Source organism: Eumetopias jubatus, unplaced genomic scaffold (genome assembly GCF_037043125.1).
Source record: "Eumetopias jubatus isolate StellerSeaLion01/CBP00866 unplaced genomic scaffold, mEumJub1_p1.0 scaffold_14, whole genome shotgun sequence".
NCBI classification, from domain to species: Eukaryota; Metazoa; Chordata; class Mammalia; order Carnivora; family Otariidae; genus Eumetopias; species Eumetopias jubatus.
In genome coordinates this window covers 34,013,209-34,035,173 of record NW_028274820.1, presented here as the reverse complement: position 1 = coordinate 34,035,173, position 21,965 = coordinate 34,013,209, and the positions used below count along the sequence as shown (strand labels likewise).

The 21,965-nt window shown below is 39.1% G+C and overlaps 1 protein-coding gene across 1 annotated transcript in view; it reads right to left on the bottom strand.

The window, feature by feature from the left end:
• ZNF804B (zinc finger protein 804B) overlaps positions 1 to 21,534 on the bottom strand; it is a 544,169-nt gene extending 522,635 nt beyond the window's left edge. Inside the window, exon 1 of the mRNA XM_028120064.2 lies at positions 21,427 to 21,534. Coding sequence (XP_027975865.2) covers positions 21,427 to 21,534 — 108 coding nt within the window. The remainder of the gene's footprint in view (positions 1 to 21,426) is intronic.
• Between the last annotated feature and the right edge of the window lie 431 nt (positions 21,535 to 21,965).

Sequence of the window (21,965 nt, the reverse complement as noted above, 5' to 3'; positions counted from 1 at the left end):
TTACAATTAAGTGAGCCAGAGAGAAGAAAATGTTATTAGGAAAATCATAAGGAAGACAACACACATTTATAGCACTGTACCAGATTTAGCAAAGCAAATAAATCTGTGTATACGTGGACCAGGCAGTTCAAACCTGTGCTCTTGGAGGATCACTTGTACTCTCTGGAGACTGTCAGTGGCGTATCCACAGAGCTCCTCTCCAGCCGGTTTCTGGTTTGGTCTGTCAGTGGAAAGCACTGGTGGCAGAGTGCAAGTTAGAATAAGGAAAGAAACCATGATTTTCTTTCTTCCACTTCCACCTGAAGCCGCCTGGGCATCTTTGCACTCCTAGGTTCCAGTGGCGGTGGCAGCAGGCACCAGTCAACGGCTGGCCTGGGCGCCAGCCAGGGCAGACACACCAGCCACATGGGCAGGGAGGCCCGCAGAGAGAGGGCCTGCAAACTCTTAGATGCCCACAGCGCAGACCCCTCCGGTGCTTTCAGAAGCAGCGACAGGACCACCAGAGTAAGGTTTCCAGGGTTTAGGGAATACCATTTCCCCTTTGCTCCTCCAGCCCCAGGGGCTAGAGTGACTTCCTACAATTACTAATCCCTGGGTAATAGCACCTTCCCCTATTCTCTCCCACAGGCTATTTCACACATTTGTAAAGAATTCCTTGCACTGTACACCCTCTGAAAAGCTACAAATGGTTTCTGTTATCCTGACTAGACACTGACACAAATGCTTTCTGCGACAATGATATACACGGATTGAATATTTTCTATGCGTGCCAAAAGCAGAATGTATGTGTCTAAGAGTTTGCATCTACACACGGACCTTAATATTTGCTCATATGTATACCACACGCAGTCCTTAGTCACATAGTATTTCCTCCTTTCAAATATTTTCCTGTAGTAGGTTTTTATGGGAAGAGAAAGTGATGGGTGAAAAAACACCTGATTGGTTCATTAGAATTTCCAAAGGCAGAGAAAGATATTTAAACACAATAATGAGGCTAGATGCTTATCAGCACGGAGACAGCAACTTTAGATTAAATATCTATCCCTAATAGAAAAGAGGGGAAAAAAATTCCTTCCACAAGGCAGCAAGATCATAACAACAACTCATCTACTTAACTCGATTTGCTTTGACAAAAACAATAGGAAAATGTATCACTGTCATGAATTAAAGCTGCATCGGGTAAGTAGGGCACACTGAGCATTTTCATTACGGAAGTTGTGAAAACATGGGGCTGCTATTTGCAACAGCCGTGTTAACCACAAAGCTATCTGGCCTCCATGCCTATGCTTCCTTTCCCAAGAAGACACAACTCTAGTAAAGAGCAATCTGACAGGGTCATCCAAAAGAACAACAGTTTTAACAAGTTGACATTAAGGTGCCAAGTTCCCAGTCACTGCGGAGAACATGTTAAAGGGTCAAGGACACCTGTCTGTGGCAGAATGAGCCAACTGTTCTAGGAGTAACCGTCGACTGCCTTTCACCGTGCACTTACTAAGTGCCAGACACTGTGCTAAGCATGTGGTATTCTTTGGCACACTCACATTTTACAATGGCCCTAGAAGACTGGTAATATGCCCAGTGAGCAAGCTGAGTATCAAAGTGGTGGAGCAGTCACACAGTTAGTTGGAGCTGGAGAGGGAGGTCAAACCAGGATGGGTCAGTTCAACTCTAAAATCAATGTGGTTTACCTACTCCTCTACACTGAATATAAGAAGGGAAAATGTCCATGCTCCCACCTTAAACCTACAGGGGTAGGAGGGATAAATGCATAAAATAAGACAAAATACAGGCATAAAGAACACAACAAAACCCTATTCACAAAACAGTTTCTATCTTAAAATGTGAAATAATATTAAAAAATGCAACTATTGTCACCAACCAGCACTGGGAAGGACTTATCTTTTAGTGGGCACAGATGCATTTCAGAGATCTAAAGAAGTGATCATTGCATTGGGTCTTCAAAGTTATTATATTAATGGTCTCTAATACCTTTGATCAAACTTCCTTAACAGGAGTTTCTATAATTGATTCAAAACATTTTTTTTGTTATGTTAGTTACCATACAGTACATCATTAGTTTTTGATGTAGTGTTCCATGATTCATTGTTTGCGTATAACATTCTTTAAAACTTCCATTTTCTTTGTTTTCTTGATGGAAATGTTATATACCCTTAAAGCAAGAAAACTCTCATTTGGCCAGATCACCCCAAATTACCTTGAGAGCAAAGAGAAGTATTTGGGGTGAACTTTAAACCGTATCATTCTTGTGTATTTATCTATGAAGTTATTTCTCAGTTTTTCTCTCCTTATAAGAAAGGGCCTAATTATAATGGATTTACTCCACTAGTAACTGAATTAATGATGACTCAAATTTGGTACTCTTCTATTTTCTTGTTTATAAATCATTTCTGGTTTTGTGTGTAACAAGAAAAACAAAAGCCATCTCATTTGGCACAACCCACAGAAAGTAATGAGAAGTTCTCATGTCTACTCCAGAGTATTTAATTCTGTAGTGAGATTAAAAGTCACATTCTTACCCAAGATGATTTCCTTGTTACATGGTGAACAGGATTCTACCTGGTCGGCACTCGTCTGCCTCGTCTTATACCCCGCCCCTGCCAGGTCCCCTGCCCAGATCCAGAGGAAAAGGAGGGGCCTTTAACCATCCAACACTCGCTCCCCACCTTTAGCAGAAGCAATTGTGCTTCTGTCAATTTTGCCTTGCTCCTAGGATTTCCTTTGAACAAAGCATACACATCAGCACTTAAAAAATAAGACAACAACCTGAAAACCACTGGTCAAACATTAGTCAGTTGTTTCCCAAGAGGGAGGGAGGTGATATTTGGAGGTTGCAGATTCTTTCCCCATTTCACCAAGCACGGCACTCAAGATCAGAAACTGAATCCTAGGGCTAGCCTTATATTCATGACTTAAGGAAGAATTTAAAACTTTACATGCCTAAATTTTTGTGGCACAAGCAGATCACACATTGTATTCCAGTTAGTGCCTACTGGGTCTAATTCTAAGATCTTCAGATTAAATGATGCTTATATACTACATAAATCCACCCAAGGTGACTTTCTATAAGTATCTTTATGCCAGTTATGATTTCTCACTAGTTATGGTTTCTCACCTGCTCTGTTCCCTGGGAAGAACTGGTTTTCTCTATCACTTTCAAGGGTGGAGTCCACCCTGATGATCCCAGAGTATGGAACTGAGTATGACTTAAAAAGAAAAAAAAAAAATTCACAGCAAAGTGATCTACTATTGGAAGGAACACATAAAGAAGGTTTATTAGTCTTTATTACTTTTCTTTTATAACACAGTTTCACAAATCTCCCTTCTATGATGATAAACAAATCATCAGTGGCTGTCTCCAAAGATTTTCTAGCAACAACAGACAGAACTCTTGAACTCATACCATATAGCATATGGATACTGGAAGATGAGCACTAAATTTTATTGAAAATATATGGTCAGTTCTTTAAATATATTTAAATCCATTTACATTAGGATTGATTAATATAAATAAGCATTGTTAGGGTATTATCTGTAATCCTCTTGGCAATAATCCTGTTTCCCTAGTAACACAAACTTGTATTTCATCCTTGTGCATGTGTGTGAAATTATAACAACTTTTGTAATAAAGTTTACACATCATTTGCACATAAATTTCATTTTTTATGAGAAGTCCAAGCTAGAGGTTTCTTTCCTTGAATTATTTATTGTTATCTCACCACTAAATACATAATTCACATCTCCTCTCAAATAATGAAAACTCAACAGAGCCATTCCTAACCACTTGCAAGAGATTACGAAATCTACATGATGGTCGGATCTTTGAATTTCAACATGTAATATTAAGGAAAAGATAATGAAATACTTCACAGATGTCACCCTGGATATAATCCATGTGTTTTATTACCATAAATCCATTCATTCTTACCTAATCAGGATTCTTTTGTTCATTTGCTTCAAATAGTTAACAAGTTTGCTTCCATCATTCATAGTATAGACAAATGAAGCAATTAAAACACTCTTTTGTTACCTACCCCGACCCAAAAAGTGGGCCTTCATTCAACACTTTGCTGGCAGCTGAGCTGCAAATATAGGCATTCTTTACTAAAGCTCACTTTTACATCATTTTAAAAAATAAGGCAGTTTATAATCTAGTGTAAGGACATTCACTGCCTTTGGGGTAGGTGGTACTTGGTATATCTGGGGCTCTCAGGGAATTGTTATGTTCTCTATCTACATCTGAGGCATTAAAAAGCTGTATGCTTATAATTTGTGACAATTTACATATTATGTTACTCTTTGACACAGGAGTTAAAAGATAACTTTCCATTTAGCTACCACTATATCTAGCATAGAAAATGTTGGGGATTTCATGAAATATAATTACTACTTCAATTGGTACCATCATTTTTTTATTTAAAAGTAATGCTTTCCCCCTTAGGAATTTCCAAATGTCTAAATCAAAGACTAAAGAAATTAAGAAAGATAGCCTTAAGAAATGATCTGGTTTTGGAGGAGCAAGATGTGGGAGGAGTAGGAGACCTGGATTTCGACTGGTCTCAGGAATTCAGCTGAATAGGGATCAAACCATTCCGAACACCTACGAACTCAACAGGAGATCGAAGAAAAGAATAGCAACAACTCTCTGAACAGAAAAGCGACCACTTTCTGGAAGGTAGGACGTGCACAGAAGTGAATCCAAGGCGATATTCGGGAGGATAGACGGCGGGGGAGGGGCCTCCGTCAGCCGCTTCTGGCAAGTGATAGAGCCGCAGAGCACAAAATTGGAACTTTTAGAAGTCGGCTCCGCTGAGGGACGTCGCTCCAGTGGCTAAGCTGGGGGTGGAACCCTCGCAGGACAGTGTGGTCTCAGGACCCTCAGGGTCACAGAAAGACCGGGGGTGCCTGAGTGCGGCAGAGCTCCCGGGTATCGGAGCAGGGAAGCCAGCTGCAGAGACGGAACGAGGCGCGGGCTCTCAGCTCGGGGTTGCCATAAACCGTGATCCACAGCACAGTTGGGCCACTGCTCCTCCAGCAGGGACCCAGCAAGCGGCAGATCCAGGGAGACTCCTCTTCCTCCCCCGGGAGGAGCGGCGCGGGAGCGCACCGCAGGGATCTGCTGGGTTTGGAGACTCCACACGGGGTCAGGTGCCAGAGATAGAAATGCTCAGTCACAGGCCGTGTGAGCACGGAGTGCGGCCGGAGACCGGGGAGACGGGAGTGACTGCTTTTCTCTGGGGGCGCACTGAGGAGCGGGGCTCCGAGTTCTCAGCTCCCCAGGGCGGAGATTGGGAGGCCACCATTTTCACTCTCATCCTCCATTGCTGTACTGAGAGCTTGCAGGGAACAACAGCTCCCGAGAGCAAACCCGAGCAGATTGCTTAGCCCGGACCGGCAAGGGCAGGGCAATTCCGCCTCCGGCAAAGACATTTGGGAACCACGGCAACAGACCCCTCCCTCAGAAGATCAGCAAGAACAGCCAGCTAAGACCAAGTTTACCGATCAACGGCAGAACTCCGGCGCTAGGGGAATACTGCACGTAGAATTCATGGCCTTTTTTACCATCATTCATTAGTCTTTAAAAGTTAATTTTTTTAACTGTTTTTTTTTTTTTGAATTTTTCTTTTTCCCCTTTTCAACCAACATCTTATCAATCCTTTTTTTAAAAAAAACATTTTTATTTTTCATTTTTAGAGTCATATTCTATCCCTTCATAGTAGTTACCCTTATTTTTGGCATACGTATATAAGTTGTTCTCTCTTTAAAATTTTGAGATACAGTTTCTTCTAACATATCCAAATATACCCTAAATCTCTAGTGTATGGCTTTGTTCTAGTCTCCTGCCTGATCACATTCTCTCCCCTTTTTCTTTCTTTCTTTCTTTCTTTCTTTTTTTTTAATCGTCTTCTTTCTTTTTTCAAGCTCCTTATCAATTCCTTTTATAAAATCCTTTATAATTTTCATCTTTACATTCATCTTCCATCCCTTCATCGTATCAACCCTTATTTTGTACATATATGTCTTTCTTTCTTTAAAAATTTAGGAGGCACTTTCTTCTAAGAGACCAAAATACACCCAAAACCTAGTGTGTGGCACTGATCTATGCACCAGCCTGATCATATTTGATCATATTCTGTTTTTTTTGTTTTGTTCTGTTTTTCTTTGTTTTTATCTTTTTCTTTTTCTTTTTTTTCTTTTTCTTTCTTTCCCTTTCTATTACCCTGGTTTCAGGTCTTTTCTGATTTGTTTAGAGTATATCTTGTGGGGACGTTGTTAACCTGTCAGCATTTTGTTCTCTCATTCATCTATTCTCCTCTAGACAAAATGACAACACAAAAAAAATCACCTCAACAAAAAGAACAAGAGGTAGTGCCTTCTGCCAGGGACCTACTCAATACGGGCATTAGTACGATGTAAGACCTAGAGTTCAGAATCATGATTTTAAAGATACTAGCTGGGCTTGAAAAAAGCATGGAAGTTATTAGAGAAACCCTTCCTGGAGAAATAAAAGAACTAAAATCTAACCAAGTCAAAATCAAAAAGGCTATTAATGAGGTGCAATCAAAAATGGGGGCACTAACTGCTAGGATAAATGAGGCAGAAGGGGGAATTAGCGATATACAAGACCAAATGATGGAAAATAAGAAGCTGAGAAAAAGAGAGATAAACAACTATAGGATTTTGAGGGCAGAATTTGAGACATAAGTGACATGATAAGACGAAAAAACATTAGAATAATTGGGATCCCAGAAGAAGAAGAAAGAGAGAGAGGGGCAGAAGGTATACTGGAGCAAATTAGAGCAGAGAACTTCCCTAATGTGGGGAAGGAAACAGGCATCAAAATCCAGGAGGCACAGAGGACCCCTCTCAAAATCAATAAAAACAGGTCAACACCCCGACATCTAATAGTAAAACTTACGAGTCTCAGAGACAAAGAGAAAATTTTGAAAGCAGCTCAGGAGAAGAGATATGTAACCTATAATGGTAGAAACATTAGATTGGCAACAGACCTATCCACAGAGACCTGGCAGGCCAGAAAGGACTGGCATGAGATCTTCAAAACACTAAATGAGAAAAATATGCAGCTAAGAATACTATATCCAGCTAGGCTGTCATTGAAAATAGAAAGAGAGATAAAAAGCTTCCAGGACAAACAAAAACTAAAGGAATTTGCAAACACGAAACCAGCCCTCCAGGAAATATTGAAAGGGGTCCTCTAAGCAAAGAGAGCGCCTAAAAGCAGCATAGACCAAAAAGGAATACAGACAATATACAGTCACAGTCACCTTACAGGCAATACAATGGCACTAAATTCATATCTTTCAATAGTTACCCTGAATGTAAATGGGCTAAATGCCCCAATCAAAAGACACAGGCTATCAGACTGGATTAAAAAACAAGACCCATCAATATGCTGTCTGTAAGAGACTCATTTTAGACCCAAAGACACCCCCACACTGAAAGTGCAGGGGTGGAAAACCATTTACCATGCTAATGGACACCAAATGAAAGCTGGGGTGGCAATCCTTATATCAGACAAATTAGATTTTAAAACAAAACTGTAATAAGAGATGAGGAAGGACACTATATCCTACTTAAAGGGTCTATCCAACCAGAAGATCTAACAATTGGAAATATCTATGCCCCTAACATGGGAGCAGCCAATTATATAAGGCAATTAATAACAAAAGCAAAGAGACACATAATAGTGGGGGACTTTAACAACCCCCGGACTGAAATGGACAGATCATCTAAGCAAAAGATCAACAAGGAAATAAAGACTTTAAATGACACACTGGACCAAATGGACTTCATAGACATATTCAGAACATTCCATCCCAAAGCAACGGAATACACATTCTTCACTAGTGCCCATGGAACATTCTCCAGAATAGACCACATCCTAGGTCACAAATCAGGTCTCAACCAGTACCAAAAGATTGGGATCATTCCATGTATATTTTCAGACCACAGTGCTTTGAAACTAGAACTCAATCACAGGAGGAAAGTCAGAAGGAACTCAAATACATGGAGGCTAAAGAGCATCCTACTAAAGAATGAATGGGTCAACCAGGAAATTAAAGAAAAATTTAAAAAAATTCATCAAAACCAATGAAAAGGAAAACACAACTGTTCAAAATCTTTGGGATGCAGCAAAGCCAGTCCTAAGAGGAAAGTATATAGCAATACAAGCCTTTGTCAGGAAACAAAAAAGGTCTCAAATACACAACCTAACCCTACACCTAAAGGAGCTAGAGAAAAAACAGCAAATAAAGCCTAAACCCAGCAGGAGAAGAGAAATAATCAGGATTGGAGCAGAAATCAATGAAATAGAAACCAAAAGAACAGTAGAACAGATCAACAAAAATAGGAGCTGGTTCCTTGAAAGAATTAAGAAGATTGACAAACCCCTGGCCAGACTTATCAAAAAGAAAAGAGAAATGACCCAAATCAACAAAATCATGAATGAAAGAGGAGAGGTCACAACCAACACCAAAGAAATACAAACAATTATAAGAACATATTATGAGCAACTCTATGCCAGCAAATTAGAGAACCTAGAAGAAATGGATGCATTCCTAGAGATGTATCAACTACCAAAACTGAACCAGGAAGAAATAGAAAACCTGAACAGACCTATAACCACTAGGGAAATGGAAGCAGTCATCAAAAATCTCCGAAGAAACAAAAGCCTAGGACCAGATGGCTTCCCAGGGGAATTCTACCAAACATTTAAAGAAGAATTAATACCTATTCTCCTGAAACTGTTCCAAAAAACAGAAATGGAAGGAAAACTTCCAAACTCATTTTATGAGGCCACCATTACTTTGATCCCAAAACCAGACAAAGACCCCATCAAAAAGGAGAATTACAGACCAATATCCTTGATGAACATGATGCAAAAATTCTCACCAAAATACTAGCCAATAGGATCCAACAGTACATTAAAAGGATTATTCACCATGACCAAGTGGGATTTATCCCTGGACTGCAAGGTTGGTTCAACAACCGCAAATCAATCAATGTGATGCAATACATTAACAAAAGAAAGAACAAGAATCATATGATCCTCTCAATAGATGCAGAAAAAGCATTTGACAAAGTACAGCATCCTTTCTTGATCAAAACTCTTCAGAGTATAGGGATAGAGGGTACATACCTCAATATCATAAAAGCCATCTATGAAAAACCCACAGCAAATATCATTCTCAATGGAGAAAAGCTGAGAGCTTTTCCCCTAAGGTCAGGAACACGGCAGGGATGTCCACTATCGCCACTGCTATTCAACATAGTATTAGAAGTCCTAGCCACAGCAATCAGACCAACAAAAAGTAATCAAAGGCATCCAAATCGGCCAAGAGGAAGTCAAACTCTCACTCTTTGCAGATGATATGATACTTTATGTGGAAAACCCAAAAGACTCCACCCCAAAACTGCTAGAACTCATACAGGAATTCAGGAAAGTGGCAGGATATAAAATCAATGCAGAGAAATCAGTGGCATTCCGATACACCAACAACAAGACAGAAGAGAGACAAATCAAGGAGTCAATCCCATTTACAGTTGCACCCAAAACCATAAGATACCTAGGAATAAATCTAACCAAAGAGGCAAAGGATCTGTACTCAGAAAACTATAAAATACTCATAAAAGAAATTGAGGAAGACCCAAAGAAGTGGAAAAACATTCATGCTCATGGATTGGAAGAAGAAACATTGTGAAGGTGTCAATGCTACCTACAGCAATCTACACATTCAATGCAATCCCCATCAAAATACCACCCACTTTTTCAAAGAAATGGAACAAATAATCCTAAAATTTGTATGGAACCAGAAGAGACCCCGAATAGCCAGAGGAATGTTAAAAAAGAAAAGCAAAGCTGCCGGCATCACAAATCCGGACTTCCAGCTCTATTACAAAGCTGCCATCATCAAGACAGTATGGTACTGGCACAAAAACAGACACATAGATCAATGGAACAGAACAGAGAGCCCAGAAATGGACCCTCAACTCTGTGGTCAACTAACCTTTGACAAAGCAGGAAAGAATGTCCAATGGAAAAAAGACAGTCTCTTCAACAAATGGTGTTGGGAAAATTGGACAGCCACATGCAGAAGAATGAAACTGGACCATTTCCTTACACCACACACAAAAATAGACTCCAAATGGTTGAAAGACCTAAATGTGAGACAGGAGTCCATCAAAATCCTAAAGGGGAACACAGGCAGCAACCTCTTCGACCTCAGCCGCAGCAACTTCTTCCTAGAAACATCGCCAAAGGCAAGGGAAGCAAGGGCAAAAATGAACTATTGGGATTTCATCAAGATAAAAAGCTTTTGCACAGCAAAAGAAACTGTCCACAAAACCAAAAGACAACCAACAGAATGGGAGAAGATATTTGCAAATGACATATCAGATAAAGGGCTAGTATCCAAAATCTATAAAGAACTTATCCAACTCAACACCCAAAGAACAAATAATCCAATCAAGAAATGGGCAGAAGACATGAACAGACATTTTTCCAAGGGAGACATCCAAATGGCCAACAGACACATGAAAAAGTGCTCAACGTCGCTCGGCATCAGGGAAATCCAAATCAAAACCTCAATGAGATACCACCTCACACCAGTCAGAATGGGTAAATTAACAAGTCAGGAAATGACAGATGTTGGCCGGGATGCGGAGAAAGGGCAACCCTCCTACACTGTTGGTGGGAATGCAAGCTGGTGCAACCCCTCTGGAAAACAGTATGGAGGTTCCTCAAACAGTTGAAAATAGAGCTACCATACGATCCAGCAATTGCACTACTGGGTATTTACCCCAAAGATACAAAGGTAGGGATCCGAAGGGGTACGTGCACCCCAATGTTTATAGCAGCAATGTCCACAATAGCCAAACTGTGGAAAGAGCCAAGATGTCCATCGACAGATGAATGGATAAAGAAGAAGTGGTATATATACACAATGGAATATTATGCAGCCATCAAAAGGAATGAGATCTTGCCATTTGCAATGTTGTGGATGGATCTGGAGGGTGTTATGCTGAGTGAAATAAGTCAATCAGAGAAAGATATGTATCATATGACCTCACTGATATGAGGAATTCTTAATCTCAGGAAACAGACTGAGGGTTGCTGGAGTAGTGGGGTTGGGAGGGATGGGGTGGCTGGGTGATAGACAGTGGGGAGTGTATGTGCTATGGTGAGCGCTGTGAATTGTGCAAGACTGTTGAATCACAGATCTGTACCTCTGAAACAAATAATGCAATATATGTTAAGAAAAAAAAAAAGAAGAAGAAAAAGATAGCAGGAGGGGAAGAATGAAGGGGAGTAAATCGTAGGAGGAGACGAACCATGAGAGACGACGGACTCTGAAAAAGAAACTGAGGGTTCTGGAGGGGAGGGGTTGGGGGGATGGGTTAGCATGGTGATGGGTATTAAAGAGGGCACATTCTGCATGGAGCACTGGGTATTATGCCCAAACAATGAATCATGGAACACTACATCAAAATAATGATGTAATGTATGGTGATACAACAATAAAAAAATTTAAAGAAAAAAAAAGAAATGATCTGGTTTTTGTGTTCTTAAGTCCATCTTCCATAAAGTTGATGGATACAATACAAAAGGGAAATATCTGGGGGAAGTAGTCGAAAGTGTGGACAGTATTTTTCTAAATGTACGTAATGTTCTATTGAGTTTACCATCTTTCAAGAATACAAAAATTACAAGTATATTTCAAAACTTGTATTACATTAAAAAGTGTAATAAATAAAGCACTTTGAGTTACAGAAATTTCAATTAATGTATAAGAGATGGATGCAAGTGATGTACAGGGCAGATTAGTTCTCACAAATTTTTCAATCCTTCACATGATTTGAGAGTGAAAATCTATCCACCAGCTCTCCCTGAATAGTTGAAGGGATGTCATGTCCTGGGGGTAGATCTATCCTCTTTTTCCAAAGGGCAGAATGAGGAATAGTGAGTAAAAGCAAGAGGGAGGCAGAGACATCTGGGTAGGGGCAGAAGGAGACTCAGCATTAATCCCATTAGTCTCACAAGCGGATCAATCACTTTAGTGAGCAGAGGCTTCCCACCCCTGGAAGTGTTCACCCATGTTAAGAGTGGTTGTATTTGTTTCCTATGGCTGCTCTAACAAATTACCACAAATTTACTGGCTTCAAAGAACACAAATGTATTGTCTTTCAATCCATTAAGTCAAAAGTCTTACTGGGCCAAAATCAAGATACTAACAGGGCTGTGACTTTCCTGGATGCTCCAGGGAGAATCCGTTTACTTGCCTTGCTGAGCTTCAAGAGGTTGCCTGTATTCCTTGACTTGTGGCCACTTCCTCTGTCTTTGAAGCCGGCAGCATAGCATCTTCAAAGCTCTCTGACTCTGACACTTCTGCCTCCCTCTTATAAGGGCCATTGTGGTTACACTTGGCCCACCTGCATAATTCAGGACAATGTTCTCAACATCCTTAATTTAGTCACAACTGCAAAGCCCCTTTGCCATGTGTGTAACAGATTTGAAGGTTCTGAGGATTATAACATGAACATCTTCGGGGAGTTGTTATTGTCTATCATAGTGATATATTTTCAAAATAGATAGTGGGAGCCTAAACGAGATTGCTGAGGGCCCTTCCAATATTTACATCTTATGAATAAGGCAAAGAAATCAAATATCTGTTAACAACTGTTAAAAAAAGTTTATTTGTATTAAGAAACTGACCATACAATAAACCTGATTTCTCCATCCCAGATAGTAATACTATCTCTATGTATGTCCACCTTAGAGGGCTGGCTATTTTAGCTAAAATTCCTTGTTTAGAAGAAGTCCAAGCTTCCCTTATTGACAGTGGCCACATCTCGACTGATCCAGGAAAGAACAAATGCTAACAAAATGTTGTTGGAATGTGTGTGACTAATAGGTTCAAGCAATGGGAAAGTATTGGCAATTATGCAAAAATCACCCACAGTTACTCCAGGATGGTGCTTTCTCGAGGGCTATAGTGACAACTGATCAGGGAATTATTGTCTCTCTTTCAAAGAAAGAAGAAATGACAGAGAGAGAAGGAGAGAGCAGAAGGAGGAGGAGGGGAAGGCAGAGGAGTCAGGCAGGCAGGCAGGCAAGAAGGAAGGAAGGAAGGGAGGGAGGGAGGGAGGGAGGGAGGAAAAGAGAGAGGAGAGAGGAAGGAAGAGCGAGAGACAGAGAAAGAAAGAAAAGGTGTAAGAACCACTGTTTTTTTTCTCCTTATTATACATTCCTAAATAGAAAGGGAATAATCAAGTTCCTAACTTGTAATTCATTTCTCAGAAGCTATTAAATATGTGCCAATGAAAAATATGGCTTAACTAACTCATGTATTCATATATAGCCAATCTTCAGTCCCTTGTGGCCTTTAACAAAAATGTTCTGAAATGGTTACATGGAATAAAGCACTCTGCAATTTGGGTTAATAGTAAGTATTAAATTATACTTGAAGCAATTGACCAAATGACCTTGGTAGATATTAAAGCAAGAAGCATTACCATGAAAACAGTGACCACTTAATCCATCAGTAGAACAGTGTGCATTCTCAAAGATCCTGGGGACCTAACTTGGGAAAACAGTCTCTAAGGGAAAGTTTTCCTCGTGCAGGTACCGGCGGGACCAAAGGGAACATATTTACGCCAATTAAATTTCTACCAAAATCTTTTTCTTCCCTATTGAAATCAAGAATGAACCACCAGCTGTGCCCAGCTCTGGGGATATAAGGATAACAGCAGATATGACCTCAAGGATCTCACATCCCATGACTGACATGGAGACCAAGAAAAAACTCCAGTTCAGTAATAATCAAGGTAAGCAATGGATGTGATGGCAGCCTACAAGAGAAGTGTCTGACTCATGACAGAGAACTCACGGTCAACTCACATGAGGACCCAACTCTTCAGTTAGGTCGGAAAGAATATATAAAACATGATGCAAACAATGAAGGCCAAAAGAGGATTTGTGCCAGAGGGAACAGCATGGGCAATGGAATAAAGGTCTAGAAACACCCATCATAGTCAAGAACTCTTGAGTCGTTTGGTCTGGCTACAGCAAAGATCAGATGGAAAAACAGAGGTAAAACAAAAGACGTAGATAGGGGCTGGATCATGAAGACTCTTAGATATCATCCAGGGACTCTGAACATTTTAAAGATAATGTGAATGTAATTACTATGGCCACCAGGGCGTCTCTTGACTTCATGTTTAGATGAAGCAAATTAATAGGAAGGGACAGACTTAAGGGGAGCCTCCATCCCTTCCTTCCTCATTCAAAAAAAGGGGGGGTCCAGGGTTATTTTCTGGTTAGAACATGATACTTCATTCACAAAGAAGAAACGCATCTAGGCTTTGCTTGCCAAGAAAAATGTTAGGGAATATAATTATTCGTTGCAAGATGGAGAGAGATCTGGAAAGGACATATGTGTGTGTGGGGAGGTACTGACTGGATTTGTTGCTCAGGAGGTTGATGGGACAAGTGAAGTGCTGAGTAATAGCTGTGGGAAGGTGGGCAGGGGAAGAACACTGGTAGGTAGGTTCTGAATGGAGATATGAGGGAAGCTCTAAATTTTGAGCTAGAGATGAAAGTTAAATGTGGACGGTGAACGGAGAAGAAACTTGTACACTTTAGTTGGGAAGCAGACAGAATGGGGTGGTTCTCACCGGTTGCAGGGGGTCTGTACCTCTGGAGTCAGACATACATGCCAACATTTACCCATAAGCCCAAAAAGACACTGGAAAAAAAAAAAAACCTAATCATCATATTAACGAAAGGAATAAGGATCAATGGCAAGAGGAATAACAGGGAGGGAAAAGATTGTTTAGAAAAAAAAACAAACTGGCAGTAGCCGTTTCAAAATAAACTATATCCTGCTTCCCACACCCACACTAAAGTGAAGTAAAATTTGCCAAAAGAGATTTGCCAATTGTCAAAGCAAAAAATTGGCAGCCCTAATTATGCTTGCTACAAACGAACAAAATGACTACTTTCAATGATTCCATGAATCATTGTCAAAGCTGGCCAGTACAAAAGCCTGAGTGGCATCCTTATATTTAGATAGTCTATATTTTATTATTTATTTATAGCCTGACTTGCAAGTTCACAACAGAACTAAGTCATCTGAAAGAAACTGTATACATTGAAACAATAAAATATAAATTTAAAAGAATGAGAGCCATGGAAAATAAAATTAAGATAAAAGCTGAACTGGGAATAAGAGATGAGCAGGGGTGGGGATAGCGTGCTGTTCTGGATGCCAACATTGATTCCCCCACAGCTTTGTTAAGCCACAGATTTGTCTCTGAGCTTCCTACCAGCCAAGGAAGGAAAGAAAGAAAGAAAGAAAGAGCTAACTCTAATAGTTCTCTTTATCTGTTAGGAAAAGGATATTATCAGTTTTTCAGAAGTATATGTTGAGATTTTAGGTATCAAATTTGAATGAAAGAAGGGACTAGTTCAATGCATGCTATCACAGGAAACGTAACATCATACATGAGTAAATATTTCTAAGAGCCCTTTTTCATTTCATATGCTATATAATACTCTTTTGCATTTTTTGTCTTCAGTAAGCCAGCAAGGTCTTAGTTACAAGTGAGAATATTGTCTAAGGTATAATATGACTCATCTTCCCAGAATTTCTTCTCAAGTTCAGTAAGTAGTTCCAATGCAAGGGACACTGTGGAACTTGGTGATTGGTATAATCCTATCATCATCAAAACTACACTTTGTCATGAAAATACATCAAATATTTAATTTCTCTCTCCACACCTTATCCACTAAGTAAATCTGACTCAAAAAACCCATCTACCAAAGGCTGTCACCTGTCCTTCCATAAGGATTACCTGAAAAACGGTACTTGTTAAAACCAAGGTATTTTCAAGCAAAGTAGCATTTTTACTTCAATTTTGATTCAAATTACTTTCTACAAAGTATGTACGTACATACTAAAGAATTATTCTGACAATGTGTATTTTGAACAAACCAAATTCACACTGAAATGCACTTCATAGAGTTATTCGAAATATATATTACTCTTTCTGCTCCTTGCTCCAAATACAGCCTAAAACCTACTGATATTTCAAGCTCTGTTAATACTTATCACATGGAAAATATGTATCATAGTGCATATCCATTATACAACAAAGATCTCATAGCTACTCTTTCAACTACAAATGATCAAGTTATATGTTAAATACCATCCTCATTTAATCTACATGATGCCAATATGTTTTATTTTAATTTTGTCTCCAAATTATGGAGGAGAAATTTAAAATAGAGGTTATCTTAACTATATGTCTAAAAGAAACAAATCAGAGGATTTGATCTATCAAAATTTAATCATGAAATAAATGTAGTATAATCTAATAAAAGTCACGAACTATACCATTTAAATACTCATCTGATTCTTCTTACCACAAGAGCTTTCCAAAGGCAGATATACACAAATTTAAGACCTAAAAACCTTGACACTTCAAATTGAAAGCATAAATGCCAACTACAAGTTTCTGAAATCAGTTAGTTGGGGGAAAGAAGAAGGGTTGAAAAGGCAGTGAGAAGAAAGGAGTTTGCTTAATACACTATTTGTCATAACAAAGAAAACATGTATTATAAGAATCATACCTGAATCGTCTTTATTGTAAATATCTACAAGTTTCAGTATGAAAGGCAGCATTAGCCTACTCATGAATTCCAAAAGAGAACATAGGTGACTTCTCTATGGGAGACTACATCTTCATAATTATATTTGGCACATGAAAAGTGCATCAGTTTGAGAGCATTTTTAGATGTGTTTAACATTGACTTAGTAAACATAATAAAAACACACAACACAAGAGTATAGGCATTAGAAGAAACAACAAGGTTGGGTCTGCACTCATTGCTTCACGGAAGGAGTTCTCTCAAGAGATGTACCTTCAAGGTAATTTGTTTCTAGAACTTTTTTCATTTATACATATGCATTTAAAAGAGAACTTTATATGATTTTTTAGTCCATTTGAAATGCTAGTTTCTTTGTATGCCACCTCCTTCCATTAGGCACTTTTGTCAGATGTATAATTTATAACGAGATCACTAACCAGAACAAAATACAAACAACAACAAAATCCAGGGACCCTGATCTGTTGCTCAGATGAAAATTCCCCAAATTTCCTTCATATCCAAAGGTATAGGCATCTCCAGAAACAGATAATTGCAGACATCTAACTATGGTACTCTCAGGAATAAGCACTTCTTAAGAAGTACCGCTCTATGTAAGCTTCAAAAGAGTGGTAATAAGCTAAACGTGCACCACGGATAAAATATACAACTCTGATTATTATTAATATTTCATCAGTCGGTAACGTGGATGATAGTCATACTATTAACCACACACAAATTAAGTAAAAAACCATACTCGAATCTAAATTTGAGGCAATATTTGTCATTACAAAAAATAACTATGAATAAATTCAAGCATAATTTTGGCACTATGTAGAGGATATTATTTGTTTCATTGAACTCAAACATGGTGATAGAAGAATGTAGAAGTCCACACACACAAAAAAATGAATTCACTTATAGACTGTTTTCTTATGGATACTTCAATTACGATAACAAAGTTTTACAGTTAGCATATTTGATGGTAAAAGAATTCACAATGTAACACATAGGTGGCTTCTCAGGTTTGAGCACTGATAACATTGTATCTGTATGCCTATGTGTGGGTATTGACAAATATGGATACAAGTGTATGTGTATATCATATGGATTTTTAAAGTCATCATTCAGTCATTTTATTTCAGAGTTGTGATAGGGTGGGGGATAAATATCCTAAAATGTGAGAGGGTGCAAATTTACTTTCTAGAATTAGAGACTTTTACCATTAAGTACTATGTAATACTCAATGGTGTACAAAGAACTATGTAATACTCTCATTTTTCTTTTCTTTTCTTTAACCTATCCTGGATTTAAAGTAACATAAACTATCTCATCAATTATTCACATTCTAATTAGGATGAAGAGCAGTATGCTATTTTTTTTTTTCATATCATGTCTCCAAAAGAAAAGAGATGCAACAGACAAGACATTTGCATGTGTTCACTTTGAAGATAGGAGCTGAATTTCACTCCAGGATTTCCAGTTAGCTGATCTGCAAAAATTGTTTGGGGGTAAAATGCTTTATTTATTTCTCAAGTATCCCACTAAGTATCTATTATAAGAACTCCATGCAAAGATTCAATGTTTCCTAAATGAAATCCTTTGAAATAAAAATGTATATAAATATAATCATTTCCCCTGTGCTGTCAGTTTAATACCACGTGTCTAGATTCTACAGGCATGTGATTTGAACAAGACAAATGTATATAACTACTTTAAATATATAAGTGCAGAATTACATCCAGAAGACACTGAAATGCTAAATTGATGTTATCTAGATTAATATCAGAAGACTATATATATATTTTTCTATATATGTATATGTTATATATATATAATGTAAGGAGAATCTCTTCTGATAGTAAGTATAATTTCTTCTGATCTGTCTCCTTACATCAAAAATTAATTGTGGCTTTTCTCTTTTCTATAATAAAGTTACAAAATAGTCTCATTCGATAATCGTGTTATGTGCTACTTTTAAACAGCTCTATTAAAAAGGAAAGTATGGATTAAAATAGAAAGGACACTTGGATTAAAAGAGTAAGAACCAAAGTTGAAGTATTGCAGACCTTAGTAAGAGTGAGTTAAATCAACTAATGACTGTATCCCAGTCCAGAGTCCCAGATAAACTGAGTCTCAATGAGTGGAAATAATCCAAGTCAATGATGTAGAAGTTAGTTTGAGACATTCTGGGCATAAAATTTGAAAAAAAAATAATAAAAAGGTATTGTCAGAGTAGATAATGTGTTTTAAGAAAAAATAAATGACCTTATCTTATGGATCTGTGAGTTTAATATTTATGTTGATGAAAAAAATCAGTAAATGTCTGTCAACCTGAAAGTAATTGGGGGGTGTGTATTGCTCAATATAAAAAAAGAAATGAGGCATAACCCCAATTTTTAGCTTTGTGCTTCACAACTCACTAATAAAGAAGGCAAACATACACTCATCTATACTAGGAAACCCTTAAATGCTCAAGGGTTTAGGGCTCAGAAGGCAGTGACTTATTTTAATTTAGGAAGAAAGACTAAGTGTCATATAATGTGAAGGCAATGACGTCTCAAAAACCTGCCTGTGACAGAGAATGAATGAACATCAATTTTTCACACACTGCCTAGCTCATGTGAGAAACTACTGAAACCTGGAAAAAGTCATTCAAATTCCATAGTAAAATGTAAACAAAGACAAAATAAATCAGGTGTAGGAAGTCCATGTTAGTCCATGACTAACTTGGCTATTTTTTGAATGATGCAAATGTAATTTAAGTACAATCAAATGTGAAAGTATTGGAGAGAACAATCCCATGAGTCAAAGTGTAGCACCTAGATAAAAGAAAATTAATTAGTATTTTATAAAAATGAGCCCAGCAGTGAATAGGAATAGGGTCCTGGAGGTGTGAGCACCTGGCCAGCCAGCAGAGACATGTTGGTTATGGGCTGTCTTGTCATAACCACATTCATGTGTCCGTCCCTGGGGCATCCATCAGGCTTCCGGGAGATGAGTGACCACAGTGGAGAAGGAAGGACCCCTTCTGACCATGTGACAGAAATTTCCTCTACAAGCCCTTTAGATTTGGGAAGATTAATTCCATATTCTAACAAACTTAAGTAGAACTGAACAATGTAAGAACTATGAAGTAATTTTTCCTTTATCCTGTGAACTGTTGAAGCATATAGACTACAACACACTACCCAGTTCAGATGTCCATAACCAAAGAGAGGGTTTTGGTACATAGCCACAGAGATTATCAAAGCGTTGAACACTAATACCTTGGAGAAAAGTGGAACATTCTAGGTTTTCAAGACGAAATGAGCTCAAAGAAAAACTTGATAAATCGATTTAAGTTTGCTATAAGGAAGATTCTGACACTGTGGGTTCTTAAACATTAAGGTGGTTTGCTGAGACTGCAGAAACGCCAATCCAGAGAATCTTTAAAAATAGAAAGGATTCAGACCAGCCGCTCAGAAGGATTGAATGTGGGCTTTTTTCAACTAAAACTCTCCAAGACCCCTCTAACCCTAAGAGTTTAATTGTAAGTGTCAATATAAACAGTATATTCCATTCTAACACTTCTGCTTCAGCACCATGTAGTTGAGGGGGTGGGAGGGATTGCCACGACCCACATTCACAGTGCATAAAAATATGTGAGGCACTGGTTTGTCATAATTAGGAGTCCTAGTGATAGCTCTGGGTACTTGGACTTTCTGATTTTAAATTTCTCATGCAAATCACATATAGCCCTTAATCAAAAGTTTTAAAGACATATTGCAGTTTCAAATAATTCAGGCTAATGAAGCATTAAACCATGATGAAAAGTGCAAAAAATAAATAAATAAAAATCAGGCAACTTAAGTTTTCCTTCTTTATATCATCCAGACTTAAAATACTGGTTTTTCGATTAAACCAGAAAACTTAATAATCCCAAACTTTTTTTCCTAATATGTCATGACATTTTTTTGAAATACATTTGAATCCATAAAACATTAGTCTATAGCATGTGCCAATTAATAAATTAATAATATATCAAAGTCCTAGAGTCTGGTCAAAATTATTTTACAAAAAAAATACTTGAATAAATCAAATAGTAAAGTAATTGTGCACTAAGTTGAGTGATCACTCCAATTGCATGTAAATACTTTTGTACCAAATACCGCAAGCTATCCACTTCATGTTTCCACAAAGGACTCTTCCACATTCCTTAAAGAACCTACACAGTTAAGCATGAGATTTATATCAAGTGCTGGCATCCAACACCTTTCCGACCGTCATTACCTCGATGCAAAATCTTTAAAAAGTTTTTTTTCTTATAAAGTAACAGCAGCATTATTTAACTCATCCCAACTGATGACTTCACAAAGCATGGTTATAAAGTGCCACTCAAACTTTCTACACTGCCCAAATCAGCAGATTCGTAACTTGACATAGCTCACAGAAGCTACCCTCACAGCCCTGCAGTTAACTGCGTTCGGTAAATATTTGTACCCACAGCACTACAGATGCTAATGACTGTGTTGAACATATACATGTAAACACGCACCCCTCAGTGTGTAACAGCCTGTCAATAAAATGTAAAAACAGACACAATATACTCATGGGTAAGGTAGTTTTCCACCACCCCCCACTCATTGTACCAGGACAATATCTCTTTTTGTTTATCTTGCTTTTTGACGCGCGCGCGCGCGCGCGCGCGTGTGTGTGTGTGTGTGTGTGTGTGTGTGTGTGTGTGCGTGCGCGCAGGTTACCGGAGAGGGAGATCCGTTCTTGCAGAGGGGCCCTCTGAAGACTCCTTTAATGCCCCGGTAGTGCCCATTGCTGAGATGTCTCGAACTGATGACCAGGTAACAAGCCATGTGGGTCCAAGCAGGAGGCGCAGAGTCTCAACTCCTCACCAGACGACCAGCCGTGGAAATGCGGGCTGGTTTCTCAGCAGCAGCAGTGACTGCCACCTCCCGAGAAGAAGCGGCCAGCAGCAAGCAGGGGACGCGGCGGCCGCGCGTCCCCGCTCCTCGCCCCGCGCGGGGCCCCTGCGGCCGGCAGCGGCAGCTCTGACGGCGGCGGCGGCGGCGGCAGCCACACAGCACTTAGGGGACCCGGCGAGCCAGTCCACATGCTGCTCTGACGAGGGGGCTGCTCAACCACGGGCCGGCGATATAATTTTTTTTTTTTTTTTTAAGGACAACTTCCTGGGTCCGCCGGGGAATCAGGAACTCCTCCGCCCCCTTTCCTCCCCCCCCTCCCGCTTTCGCACCCAGCGCACGCCCCGGGATGCTCAGGCGCGGGT